The sequence below is a fragment of the Nuphar pumila genome, chromosome 1, assembly GCF_984573655.1.
Source record: "Nuphar pumila chromosome 1, dmNupPumi1.hap1.1, whole genome shotgun sequence".
NCBI classification, from domain to species: Eukaryota; Viridiplantae; Streptophyta; class Magnoliopsida; order Nymphaeales; family Nymphaeaceae; genus Nuphar; species Nuphar pumila.
In genome coordinates, this window is record NC_143249.1 from 179,071,913 (window position 1) to 179,086,150 (window position 14,238).

Consider the following 14,238-nt stretch of genomic DNA (forward strand, 5'->3'; position numbering starts at 1 on the left):
TAAAGGGCACTTAGTTGGATCCATATCTAATAACTGGTTAGGTACTACTTGAGCCAGCCTAATTGTGAGGGATGTAAACGGTTCAGATTCGGGTCAGATCTAGTCATTACCAAGTCCGACTTAATCAGGTTTGGCTTATTGGATTCGGATGGAAAAATATAAAACCAAACCTGGATCTGACTAGCTTAAGACCCGGTATTTACACTTAATTAGGTCTAATTTTTAGTCAGATTTAGGTTTGTATTTGAATGCAAAACTTAATACCAAACCCGGATCCGATTATTAATTGGATCCAATTTTGAATACCAAAACCACTTAATAGACTTAGATTCGGGTCGGGTATCGGGTTGCAACCGAATCATTTACATTCCTAGTAATTGCATGGCATATGCACTAGGCATGTCCAAATTTAGTGATATTACATGGGACTAAGATCAGGACCCGGCCCATGAATTGGACCAAGTGTGATGTAGTGACTCTGACCTGTTATATCGCCTCGGCTCATCAAGTGGGCCCATGAATTACTTGGGTTGGTTGCAATTAACATGCTTAGATGAACAAATTTAGCAGATTAACATAGCAATGCCAATTTGTGTTGAAATCAAGCTCTTTTGAGAGACTTTTTCTTTCTGAGTTTCATGTCTTTGTTTTGGAATTATCACTATAATCCAGCATGCTTACTCTATATAATAGGTTTTTCTATAACGAGAAATCTTTGTCGAGGACGAGGACCGTAAACTCTGAGTGGAGTCACCGGCACCCGAGCCCTTACATAACCCACCAGTTAAAATCACCCTCCACACCCAATGGGATTTGAAATTGGGACCAAGGGGTCAGCACCTTCTCTCCAGCCCCGCTACCACTCGAGCAACCCTCCAGTTGACATGTCTAAAAAGTATGCCAATATGCAACTACCCTGAATTCCATATGTTATTATGGCCAAAACATGATTGATATTGTAATAGTATAAGTGGTAGGTTGTATCAATGGGGGCTCCATGTTGTTGGTATGAGCTGTCAGTACACGTCTCCTGGTGGTAGGACATGAGAGGTTCAAACCTCAGTGGTACGTTGAATAATAACTGGTGGGGGTAGGCCGAGTTAGGATAAGGTGCCGTCACATTGTACACTTTGAGTGTGTCTCTGCACCTGGCCGCCCTCGATCTGCTTTTGAGCCCCACAACAAACAGACTGTCAGCCAAAGATGGAGGTCCGCCCGATGCAGAGGCACACTCAAAGTGTGCCATGTGATGGAACCTGATCCAAGTGTGCCATGTGATGGAACCTGATCCTGGCTCGACATGAACCAATTCAACTGCACCATTTTTGCTACTAGTCACTTACTTAAAAATATATATTTTTCCTACTAGTAGGAAGAATGGAATTCTTGAAATAAATTGCATTTCACTTTGTGCCAAACATGACTCTTGCTTTAACTTCATTCTCCATTTGGTAATGCGTTAAATAATTAATATGAGATTGCCAAAACCATGCAGACCACTATCCAATTATTCTTTCATCATGTTCAATTTTCTAATTATCAAAGCTCACCAAGTGGGATATTAATAAACTAGGGAAGCATGTCAACCCATTGGCAATGACAAATGTGCTATTGGTGGCCAACAGCTTTATGCTTGGATCATGAATATGACCTGCAAGTTAGTGGTCACTACTTCATTGGATCTCATTGTGTGATATCTCATTGATAGTGGTAGGGTCCGACTGAGCCGGCCCGACCCATTACCGACTTCTTTGTGAAAAGACACCAAACTACGATGATTTTTTCAGGGCTAGCGCATCTAAGTTAGCAAAGCTTTGATGACAAGTTTATGGGGCTGCCCTAGCGCGAATATCGTTAAATTCGCTCCATATGACATCCCTTTTGGGAGTTCCTTAGGGACCAATTCACTTTGTGTCAATTCATTGAATGCAAAAACCCTAGAGCTGGCAGGCAATTGTGTATTTTCATAGGATTTCTCATCACTCATGACAGCATTCTCACTTTTGATATCTCCAAGTGTTGTGGCTCATTAGAGCCCCACAGGTGCAACCCAAATGCCAAACTTGACTATTATCATGTTTGGGCCATGCTCGGATCTTATCAGGTTGGGTCTCTAATGCAGTGAACAAGATGATTGCTCCTGAACCCCACAAAATTAATATCCTAGTTAAAACTCTAATTATCTATGAAAGCGAGAATCAATAAAAATTGCAAAGAAAACATTAAAAATATCTCATAATTCATTCATCTCTTTTTTTGTCTCTATATAATGAATATTTATAATTAAGAGATGAAACCCCTAAAAGCCTTAATCTGACTTTGGATTTGAGATAGATTCATAACTGAATTAAGATATGAAAAGGATCTAAAATATGATCATGAACCAATATCCAAACGAATTAAATACAAATAAATAAATAAATAATTAAAATGGTTTCAAATGGACCTTGTAGACCCAATAATATCTTGCTACTGCTCCTGCATCATTCTTTCCGGATTGAAGAAGACTTGACCTCAAGGTTGAAATTCACTCTCATTTTTTTCTAGTTTTGCTCTACTATTAGAGTCATGCATGTACAATATACAATGTGAACAATGTTATGCTCTTGATATTATAAATAACAAGCATGACCTTTAATCATGCCTTTACATAGAAAGGAATTAAGAAGTGTAGAAAAACTAGGTATACCCTAACCAAACCAACCATAATCATTAATCATGCCTTTACATAGAAAGGGATTAAATTGATCATATATCCAATACAGAAATACTCCAATTTGAAGTACCCATTACTCCATGCTCCATGATATGCCTCGAGATTTGAGAAAAGTCTAGATAAGGTTCATGAAAATTGGGTATAGGGTATTGTTAATTGAAAGGATTCACTGGGCCTAGATTCAATAGGTTTTGGGTATCAGTAACTATGGAAATGGGTTGGGCTTGGTATGAGTATGGTTGGGTTTGAGTATGGTCGGGTTTGAGTATGGTCCAAGTATGAATCAATGTTAAGGTTCCAGTTAAATTCCTGTTGAATCATAATCAAATTGGGTATATTATAAGTGGTCATACCCAAATTAGGGTAGGACAGAGCCTGGATCAGATTTAAGGGATAGTAGATCTGGTCTAGACCAGATCCAGGTCCATAAATTATTGGGTCTAATTTTGACCAGGTTCAAAACCAAGCTAGAGCTTTGTTCGAGCCTTATTATGCCATGTTTTGGTAAATTCAATATTATTTGGACCAAAATATTAAGTTTGGGCTTGATCTGGTTGAAAAAATATCGACCACAAAGGGTGGAAATTGGACTTGAATCAGGTTAAGACATGTTTAAACTGGGTCTGGGTAGGGATGGCAGTGGGGCGGGGCGGGGGACAAGGTCTCCACCCCCGCCCTGCCTCAAGATTTTATCCTCCACCCCCGCCCCGCCTCCCTGGCGGGGATGGATTTTATCCTCCACCCCCGCCTTCATCCCCGTTTCATGTCCTCCATCCCCGGTTCAAACAGGGATGAGGCGGGGCGGGGATATTGCGGGGAAAAGTGGTCGGGGGCGGGGATGAGGCTGGGATCGTGGCGGGGACGGGGCGGGGAAAAGTGCGCGTCCATCCCCGCCTCCACCCCCGGACGGGGATGGATTTTAACCTTCGTCCCCGCCTCCATCCCCGTTTCATACCCTTCATCCCCGGTCCAAACGGGGCGAGGCGGGGCGGGGCCCCGCTTTCCCCCGGTCCACTGCCATCCCTAGGTCTAGGATCCTAAAACCGGCCCTGAGAGGTTGTAGAGGGGCGAACCTGTTCTCCTACCTGATCATCGGGTGGAAACCTCCCACTCAATTAGTCTTTGAATCAGAACCTCACACTCAATGAGAACTTTTGATGGTGGAAGTAACACTCAATGAGAGATTGGAATTGATACAGACTGCAGAAAGTTACATCATTCAGACTAGTGGGCACCTGGTTGATGCACAATGTGGGATTGTCCTCTAGTGTGGAAATTCACATGAATATAACAATGAAACATGATGAAAATTTAAAAGGTTTGCATGGGGGAGTGATCAAACATGAGAGGCTTCTATTGAATTGTCGGTGTTCGAATCCCACTACTGTCATGCATGATAAGTGCAGGTAGGCCCTCATCCATTTAGTTGTGCATGCATAAAAAAAAAATCTATGAGGTTCAACAAGCAAGATGAGGTCGAATCTCAACTATGGTTTGCATATTTGAACACTCATAAAAAAAAAAAACTGTGGTGCATTTTAAAATTTAGTAGTCGTTTGTTTCATTTCCACTAATAAGAAAAGATTCCATGGAAAAGGCATCTCATGATGAGGAGAAGGCAGTTTCGTATGTGAAAAAAAAAAATACATACCTAAATTAGGGATGGCAGTGGGGCGGGGGACATGGTCTCCACCCCCGCCCCGCCTCAAAATTTTATCCTCCACCCCCACCCCGCCTCCGCGGCGGGGATGGATTTTATCCTCCACCCCGCCTTCATCCCCGTTTAATGTCCTCCATCCCCGGTTCAAACGGGGATGAGGCGGGGCGGGGCGGGGATATTGCGGGGAAAAGTGGTTGGGGCGGGGATCGTGGCGGGGCGGGGAAAAGTGCACGTCCATCCCCGCCTCCACCCCCGGACGGGGATGGATTTTAACCTTCGTCCCCGCCTCCATCCCCGTTTCATACCCTTCATCCCCGGTCCAAACGGGGCGAGGCGGGGCGGGCCCCCGCTTTCCCCCGGTCCACTGCCATCCCTAACCTAAATACACTAAAAAACTGGGTGGTATGTATCAATGTTGTCAGTATGGGCCTGTATGGGCAGAAAATCGATAGGATACTAAACCTGGATTGGTTATTTTTTAATAAATATAAAAATACTTAAAATTAATTTTTAGTTTTATTTTAATGGTTTTAACACGTGTCACATTCACATTGATTCAAAATATTTTTAATTATATTTTAGCCTATTTAGAATGTTTCACTTGAGAATCAGTATGGACCGATTCACCCGATACCGATACTAACAACATTGGTATATATGGATTTATATAGTACAGTATGGTCAATGTGAAAAGAAACCCAGGGTGACTGTGGGCGTCACAGGAAAATGAAGTAGGCATGTTTATTTCATCTGAGTATGAAAATTGAGGGTTTCATGTGTAAATTGGGTGAAACAATCGAGTGTAGATCATGAAATGGTATATTTATTGTGGTAATGAACCATGATATCATGAATTAAGGGTGTCAATGGGTCCGGTTTACCAAGACCCGACCCAAACCAAACATATAGGGTCCATGTATGGTGATAAATAAGAAGACCCGATTAAGATCCGGGTCCGATTAATACATGAACCCGGGTATAGTTTATGAAATTATATACCAGACCCAGAGACCTGACCCCAGTCCCGATTAAGACCCACAAATTTTCAATGTAAAAATGATAAAAATATAGTTTTAACGGGTATGGTCCAGGTTTGGTTCATGCAGTTTTTATTGGGTCCGGGTATGGTTTTCTTATAGTGGACCCGATTAGACCTGGGTTTGAACCCGATACCATACCTGAAAATCTGATCCAAGTCTGGTTTCACCTGGGTCTGAACCAAACCCGACCCGTTGACACCCCCTAATGCTTGGGACCATTGCTAAACCATGCTTTTATACATTGCACGCTGTTGAATTTGCACCAAAAATTTGAAAATATCCTTAAATATTTTTTCATGATTTTTTGCACAAAAAATACACTTGGTCTCCTAACTTAATCAAGCCACAAATTGTTCATTGACTAAATGGTTTTGAAATAACAAATCGACTGCTTCAAGTTGCCAATCTGCATGGTGTTTTTTGAGATGTGTCCATGTTTGATTTTTAGGCTTCCAAATGCATACCAGGACAATTCTGATTACTCAATTTGTTGACCCGCTTCGATGCTCAAGCGGAATCAAGACTTCAGGGTAAGTCTTTATCCAACCCGAGGAAAATGATCCATGAGCGAAATGACACATATCTGGATTCACACGGTCTATTGGATCATTTGGGATCCATGATAGTTTGGTTTCGATATTTTTTATTTTGGATCATTGCAATAGATGGTGTTTATCATAATGTTAGATTGAATTTATTAGGATTAAAATTATTCTCCTATAAATATAAGGAAGATATAAGATTACACTAGACAGTTCAAAGTACATATGAGTGTAGCTGAGATGCGTATGCTGAGATGGATGTGTGGAAATATTATAAAAGATAAGATTCGGAATGAGGATATACGTAAGAAGGTAGGCGTTGCACCCATTGAAAATAAGATGAGAGAGAATCGTTTACGGTGGTTTGAACATATTCGACGAAGGCCTAATGATGCTCCAGTTAGAAGGATGGAGAAATGGGAAAATATATTAGTTAAAAAAGGTCGGGGTAAGCCTAGGAAGACATGGATGGAGGTGATAGGAAAGGATATGAATGCTTTGAACCTCACCGAGGACATGACATTGGATAGAAATGAATGGAGGAGAAGGATTCATGTGGAAGACCCAGAATGATTTTCTTTGTTGGTTCATATCGCCGACCACAATTGTTTTGGGATGAAGGCATAGTTGTTGTTGTTGTTTCTATTTTACATTAAATTTTTGCATTTTTTAGTTATTTATCATATTTTTAACTTTTATTAGATATAATTGTAGTTGATAGACTTTCTCATAAATCAAGCCCTCTCAATTTACATCAATCTATATCAGAGCATTCCTTTATAAATCAAACTCACTCCATTTATATCAATTATGAAACCAATGAGATTTGATCCGGTGCCTTTCGTCTAGAGCGTTTTCATTCTTCATACACTCCATGCTAGTCAGGTGTGTTCAATCCATGGGGCACATAATGATGTGTGTTGTATATCGAACCTAGTCATCCAACCAAATTATCTTGGCCGTCCACATTTTCACTGATTTTTACATGTGATCGTAGTGATCCGGATGCATTTAGTGGACTCGTTTTAATGGCTCGGAGTCGACATATGACTCAACGGTTTACAGCCTGACCAAGTTCGACCTGTTTTCATGTAAATGTAGTTCTGAATATGGTGCATAACCCAATTGGATCTGGGTTTGGTCTAGCTTTTCTTCATTAGTGTCCGAACCCAATTACCCTATGTCCACCTACATCGACCCGAGTCCTAGACTTTCCTAGCCAAGAAAAATTCAGGGAAACAAAGATTCGTGAAGATGGTCCCTAGGGACGAAAATGGGTCGGATCCAGGATGGAGTTTTGCATTTTTTAGCTGTTCCGGATCCGATTCGTTTACATCCCATTGCTCCCACTCTAACGGAGTCTGAACCGGATAATGCCAGATCCGGTTTATTGGGTCAGGTTCCGAATCGACTCGGACCCGTTTGCATCCTTGGCGCCGAAAGGAGCGGGGATGGGAAAACATTTTCGCGCGTTGGGAACCCGCACTGGAGGTGTCTTGTTTGTTTCTCCCGCGGGGAAATTGAAATCTTCCCCTCAATCTTGGAGGGAAGAGAGAGAGAGAGAGAGAGAGAGAGAGAGAGATGGAGGGGATCGTGTGGGAGACTCCTCTGAATCCTCCTAAACCACAGGACTACGTCTTGAAAGACGGTACCCATCTCTCTCTCTCTCTCTTTCTCTTTCCCCTAATGCTTATCTCTCTCTTGTCTGCAGGTAGACGCCTCGTTAAACCCTACTTCTTCGAGTTCATCTGTAACGTAACTCTCTTCCTCTGTCTCTCTCATTGGAGTTTGATCTTTCTGCTATTAATCTTCGCATTAATGTTAATAGGAAGTGTAGTTGAATGTAGTGATTAGGGCATTGAATTCTGTTGAGATTGGATTGAAAATTTCACTCTCTTCTCTATTATTCGAACTGTAATATCGATTTAGGTACCAGCATTGGAACTATAGAATCAATTTGTAATCGGTGGCTTGATTGATTTCTTTGTCTGATTCAATTAGTTCCTTTTTTTTTAACTCATGATATGGCTAATTCTCGATTCAGCAAATACAGTGATTTTCAGTGGTTTATGAAACATATGGGCACCAATATGAAGTTTGGGTCAAATCTGATGTTACATGGATGCGGTTGAGGATACGGGGGCACAACCATTTTTATGAAGTTTCCACTATGACTTGTATATAAGGGGATACGGAAAGGGAGGCAAAGTGAAGTATCCATGTGACATAGGTTAAATCTGCCATAGAGGGGAGAAATATCAAGAGATTAATTAAGGTTAGGGACTCATTTGGGCTACATGAACACAAAATTAGGGTTATAAAAGAAGTAATTCCTTCCATGGAAAGCAGTGCAACTAACTTGGGTTTAGATTGTGTTTGGAACATTGGTCAGAGTAGCATGACTTTTCCCAAGAGAATTCCTTAGGTGGGAAGATTTCAAGAATAAAATAAGAATTTTTCTTCCTACTTTTCTTGCTAAATTGTTTATTTTTTGAGAGATTCTTGCTAAATTGTTGAACTCCAATGCTTTCTTAAAAGATGGAAAACTTTCGTTTATGTGATTGACGACATCTTGATGTGCCTCTTTTGCAGGTAAAAACCAGATGGGCTGGGAAAACTATTGTTGATTTATTTGCTCATGAGTTTAGGCAACGACCCCGTGATTACTATGTAGAGCACAAGACTCTTTGCTGCTGCTTGTTCTTTTTCTTTTAAACTTGTCACCAGTGTGCCAAGCATTTCTGAAATATGGTGTATTTGAAATTATGGCAATTTATTCTCTCTATGTTGAACCCTTTGATGAACTGAATTTGAAAGAAGAGTTCATCTGCAGGAGATTTAGTGTATAGAGGATCCTGGTCTGATCTAGTCTTCACTCTTATGTATGTTTGGCAGTTAATTCTTGAAGCAGATTAAGAAAATAACAGACCCTCTTGATTGCAATCTAAAGTCATCCATAGTGATGTGCTGCCATTCATAAGCTCAAGGCAGACAGTTCCCAAGATGTCATGCACCGTTTTTCTTGATAATTCCAAATATACGCTGACCTTTTATGGGTGGTCACACTTCATTGGTGTTCCAAATTTTATATTCCCTAGTATAACCTTATTGCTGCTCATAATACAATGTCATTATCAGCATTTGCTTAAATACATGAAGAGTTACTAATGTGTTTTTCCTTTCCTAGGTTACTGCTGTCAAATCTGGAAGGATCCAAGTTGATGGGACAACTGTTGATATTTCATATGCTGTTAAACCTTCACAGAGGATTAGCCACTTTGTGCACAGGTTTGTTCCTTTTGCCATTGCTACTCACGACATGAATTTTAAGATAGCAAAGCTTTTCATATTGATCCCAGTGCATTTCTAAATTAGAGTTAATGCACATGATAACATTTTGGTTTTGTATCTGTCCTTGTGGTACTTAAATTATCTTATGCTTCTGGATGCTGAACAAGGACTTCTGTTTCCCCCAAAGAAAAATGATGAACGTGTCATTGGAACATAAATTCGATCAAACATTGTAACAAAAAGTCGATCAAACATTTCTTCCTTGTGACCTGTCAGCTGTAATCTGTGTTATAACCTCCCTCATTGATGAGACAATACCTACCCGATGACCATACCTCAATTTCTCCAGCATTCCTTTTGACAATTCCTTATGGTTTTATCATATCATATTGTTTTTCATCTAAACATTTAAAGACGATACTTGTGTGTGTGTGTATGCGCACACGTGTCTATTAGTGTGTGTGTGTATGTGTCTGATTTAACCTATTTTGGTATTAGGGTGTCCATGCGCATGCGTGTGTGTATTTGTCTCGTTAGAATGGATTTGGAACGTGGTCCCAGGTCATAATCTGAACCTGGTTAGTAACTTTGTACATTGTTGGTTGATACAAAACTCCAATCACCCAAGCCTAGGGGTGGCAATTTCTGACACGACCTGCCAACCCGCTTCTTAGCTGGGTTCGGGTTTGGCTTAAACGGGTTTGTGTCGTAAACGGGTCGACCCGCCTAACCCGTTTATTAAACGGGTCGGGTTCGTGTTAGGGGTATGCCAACCCGTTTAATAATCAGGTTAGGCGGGTCGGGTCAACCCGTTTACCCGAACCCGACCCGCCAACCCGCACGCTAACCCGCCAACCCGTACACTTTTCAATGTAAAACCCTGAACCCGACCCGCTAACCCGTTTACCCAACCCATTTATTAAACGGGTTAACCGTTTAATAAACGCGTCGGGTTCGTGTTTGCCACAGCCGACCCGTTTAATAAACGGGCCGGGTTCGTGTTGAGGTATGCTGACCCGCCGACACGACCCGCCAACCCGACCTGATTGCCACCCCTACCCAAGCCACACTGTGCTTCATGCCTTGTAATGCCCTGTTTGGGGCTGAGGGTGAATATAGTTGGGTTTGGACTGTGTCTGTTTGGGTTTGGGACATGGGAAGTCGAGTGAACAAGGCTTGTACAAGGGGATGCATGGGATGTGAGAGAGTAGAATGGGTCAGATCCCTTGTGGGGTCATTTGGATTGCGGGAAATTATGAGGTACTACTTAAACCTCATGTAATAAGCATTACTCTATCAGATTTTGAGATATCACCAAAACAGATCAGCAGAGGAGAAGAGAACTCAGAATTTGGGGTTAAACCAATCACGACTTTTTCATTAAGAATCGTGACCTATTTCTCTTTCCTTTATATAGATGATACAATAATTTTAATGGACATGCTAAACCTACAACATAAACAATATTACAAGTATGCCCCAATAAACACGTGTAAAGAAACAACTTTGAATACATTAGGTTCAATAATGAACCAATACACATGCACATGAAGTGCGGATATACCCACTAAAGCGGAAAACACAAGCACATAATGTGCTAACACATAAACCCACAAAAGGGGCAAAAATGCCTATAAGGCATAAGTTAATATTATTGAAGAGAAGAAGGGTGTAACACCCATTACAATGGAGCAAAAGCTCCTCCAAGGAGTAACAAATACAAGGGGGAAAACCTCTATTTATAAGCCTTTGAGGAGCCACATAGGGGGCTCCCAAAGGAGTCGTTGGGAGCCCCCAACGACTCTTTGGGGAGTCCTCAAATGTGACGCAAACCACAAAAAAAATATATTTAGAAAAAATAAAAAGGAAAAGAAAAATAAAAGAGAAAATACAATCATATTCCAAAATGGAATATGCGTAAAATGACTAAACTACCCCTACAGCTAATATAGGAAAATATATATTTTATATATATAATTAGGACGATACATATACATATATACCATATATGTATATATATCATCTTTTATATATATAAAATATATCTAATTACAATAATTGATGAGTACATTTTAACACCCCCCCTCAAACTTTGCGTGGGGAAACGAAAAGATTGAAAAAAGTCGCAAGAGGCTTCGGTAAGGATGTTATTGAAATTTGCAAATGCCTTCCTCTAATTGTCTTTTAATGGTGAACACATTTCCTGATCTATCCAGGGTACTTCTTTTTATCCCATCTCCAAGTTCCTGTGGAATAACAACAAAGAACAAGTAAAAAATATATTTGCACTTTACTCAAATGGAACATTCCTAACAAGATTAATCAAAACCATATCGGATGACTCACCCACAAAACAATGGTGCAAAAATATAACCTATGCATAGATTTTTGAAGCACATGATAGGATAATTACTTAAGCATGAAAAGAAAATTTAGAAAACCAAAATTTCAAAATCATATATCATGTCAAAGAGGAAACGAATTACAAGAATGCAGAATGCTTTCACAAGCTCTAAAAATGGACAAAACACAACCCCACAATGGGGAATAAAGCAATGGTCCCCCATGGGACCCCATAAGAGGCTTATAATGAAGTGCCGAACAAGAGAAACAAAGTCTTCAAGAGCAAATAAAAGAGCACGCACATACCCAAATAGCCACTAATGGGCAAGAGAACAACAAAACCACAAAAGTGGCAAAACACCCAAAAGAAGAAAAAAAATATATATTTCACTCAAGAAGGCTTCAAAGAAGCACATAAAGAGGTATGAATTAATGGGTGTTATTCATTTTACAATGCATAATCTACACATTTCTCTATTTTAGCAGGGAACCTTACATATTTAAGAACATCTCACTCAAATGATTGCAATTATAAAAATTCATTTTACATATTAAATACAAAGGTGGCCAAAGCCATAAGCACTTAATATGTAGATTAAATGCCAAAAAAATGTTGCTTTTTAAAATATGTATATTATTGATATGATTGTCTTATATCTTTAAAGGGCAAAATATGAATGAAATTTCACAAATTTCAACAATAGTTCATCTACTACAAGCAATTACCTCATTATTTTTCCAAAACCCACAAATCAAGTGTATAAGCTACTAGAACAAGAACATAACCATAATGCCATTAAAGGCCAAAACACACACAAAAGTGTGTAAAAGAACCTCTTGTATACATGTAATAATACTTGAAATGAGTGCATCAACGACAAAAAAAAGAGAATAGATGCCAACATGGACCAAAAGCATCTCTTGTCTACGTAAAAATACACTCAAGATCAAGTATGTTCAGCTACTAGAACAAGAGTAACAAGCCAACCATGGGCTATAACACAATACATCTCTTGTCTACATAAAATGACACTTGAAATGAGTGAAAGAAGCCAACCATGGGCATACATCTCAGCGACTAGAACAAGGACACAAATGCCAACATGGGCTAAAATCACACACCATGGTGTGAATCAACGTGCCTTGTCTACATATAATAACACTCAAGACAAGTGTGTTCAACTACTAGACCAAGAGAACAAAGCCAACAAAGGGCTGCCAACACACAAATGTGTAATAAAAATCTTGTCTACATATGATGACACTTAGATAAGAGGTATAAGAGGAGAAGACTTTTGAGGCAATAAAACTGGTAATGACAAACATATAAATAAAACCTTGAATATAACCAATGAACAATATTTTTGAAAATAAATACGTGCACATACGCACAACAAGAACACTTGAAACACTTGTGCACAAAAAACACAAAACACGAACTCACAAATGTGCAAATGCACTTATAAGATTCATAAACAACAAAAGGCTGAGCAATAGTCCCAAAACCCTTGAATTTAATATACCTTAAAACATTTAAGGTTTCAAACACCATATATCCATCACATTTATATATAAATAAGAGCATCAATAAGATCAATGGCCAAAAGAGAACGAGTGACACACTCATAATTAGAGATCATATAACAAATCATTCTTGAGTCCCAAGGTGCCCATAACTCACCTCAACAACCATCTATAATATGGCAAGTGGACAATCTAAAATGACATAACACAAGGTGCCCATAACTCACCTCAACAAACATCTTTAATATAACAATAAGGCCATAAAAAAAGATTGATGCATCATATAACTTGTGATGGATAGAAAATAAATGCCATAAAAGGCAATGGACACTTAGGGAAATCATTTTCCAAATATGTGGTTTTACAAAGAGGGCCGATTCAAAGGTCTAACATAATTAATCACAACAATATGCCTTATAACAATAATTTTGCATAAACACGAAATTATGTTCAATCATGATCATTATAAAAAAGACTTAATAAACACAACATGAAATATATAAGCAATGTTATGTGTGAGAACAAATTTGGAATAATCCAAGAATCAAATCAAGCCTTTATAAATTGCAATTATATGCATACCAAGATATAGAATAACAATAATCTTAAATGAGCAAATTTAGGACAACATGTAACAAGATATTGCGGAAGCACTTATAACAATAAAAGAAACAATCTCACAAGTCCATTAGGGGACAAAACAAGCCCTAAAGAAGGCAATATAAACATCTCTTTATTGAAAAGAGAGTACCATGTGAAAATGTCTACGAAGAGACAATACGCATACAAGCACAAATACTTTATAAAAGATGTGAACAAAGGCACTCTCACAATACTTGAACAAAATACGCAAAAAGCGTAAAAGTAGCAAACATGCACTAAGGCATGTAATTTATAGAGAAGGGCAAATGCTTGAGTCTCTCAAGCTTTCATAAAGATGGTAATATTTAAGAAGTCTCATAAAAACCAATATTGTTATTTAAAAAGAAACTTATAACAATCATGAAATCTTCTCAAAGAGTATATACTCATAAGAAGATTCACAAGGATCAAAAGGCCTCTCAAAGAGAGATCCAACAAAAAAAAAATCCCCAAATGAGGGTACATACGAAAGGAAGAGGG

General features: G+C 39.2%; 1 protein-coding gene across 1 annotated transcript in view; it reads left to right on the forward strand.

Moving 5' to 3' along the window:
• Positions 1-7,488: 7,488 nt before the first annotated feature.
• The window catches only part of LOC149851465 (Pseudouridine synthase family protein), a 68,157-nt gene continuing 61,407 nt past the window's right edge, over positions 7,489-14,238 (forward strand). Inside the window, exons 1-4 of the mRNA XM_090000828.1 lie at positions 7,489-7,606; positions 7,670-7,713; positions 8,551-8,628; positions 9,146-9,246. Coding sequence (XP_089856954.1) covers positions 7,540-7,606; positions 7,670-7,713; positions 8,551-8,628; positions 9,146-9,246 — 290 coding nt within the window. The 5' untranslated portion in view covers positions 7,489-7,539. The remainder of the gene's footprint in view (positions 7,607-7,669; positions 7,714-8,550; positions 8,629-9,145; positions 9,247-14,238) is intronic.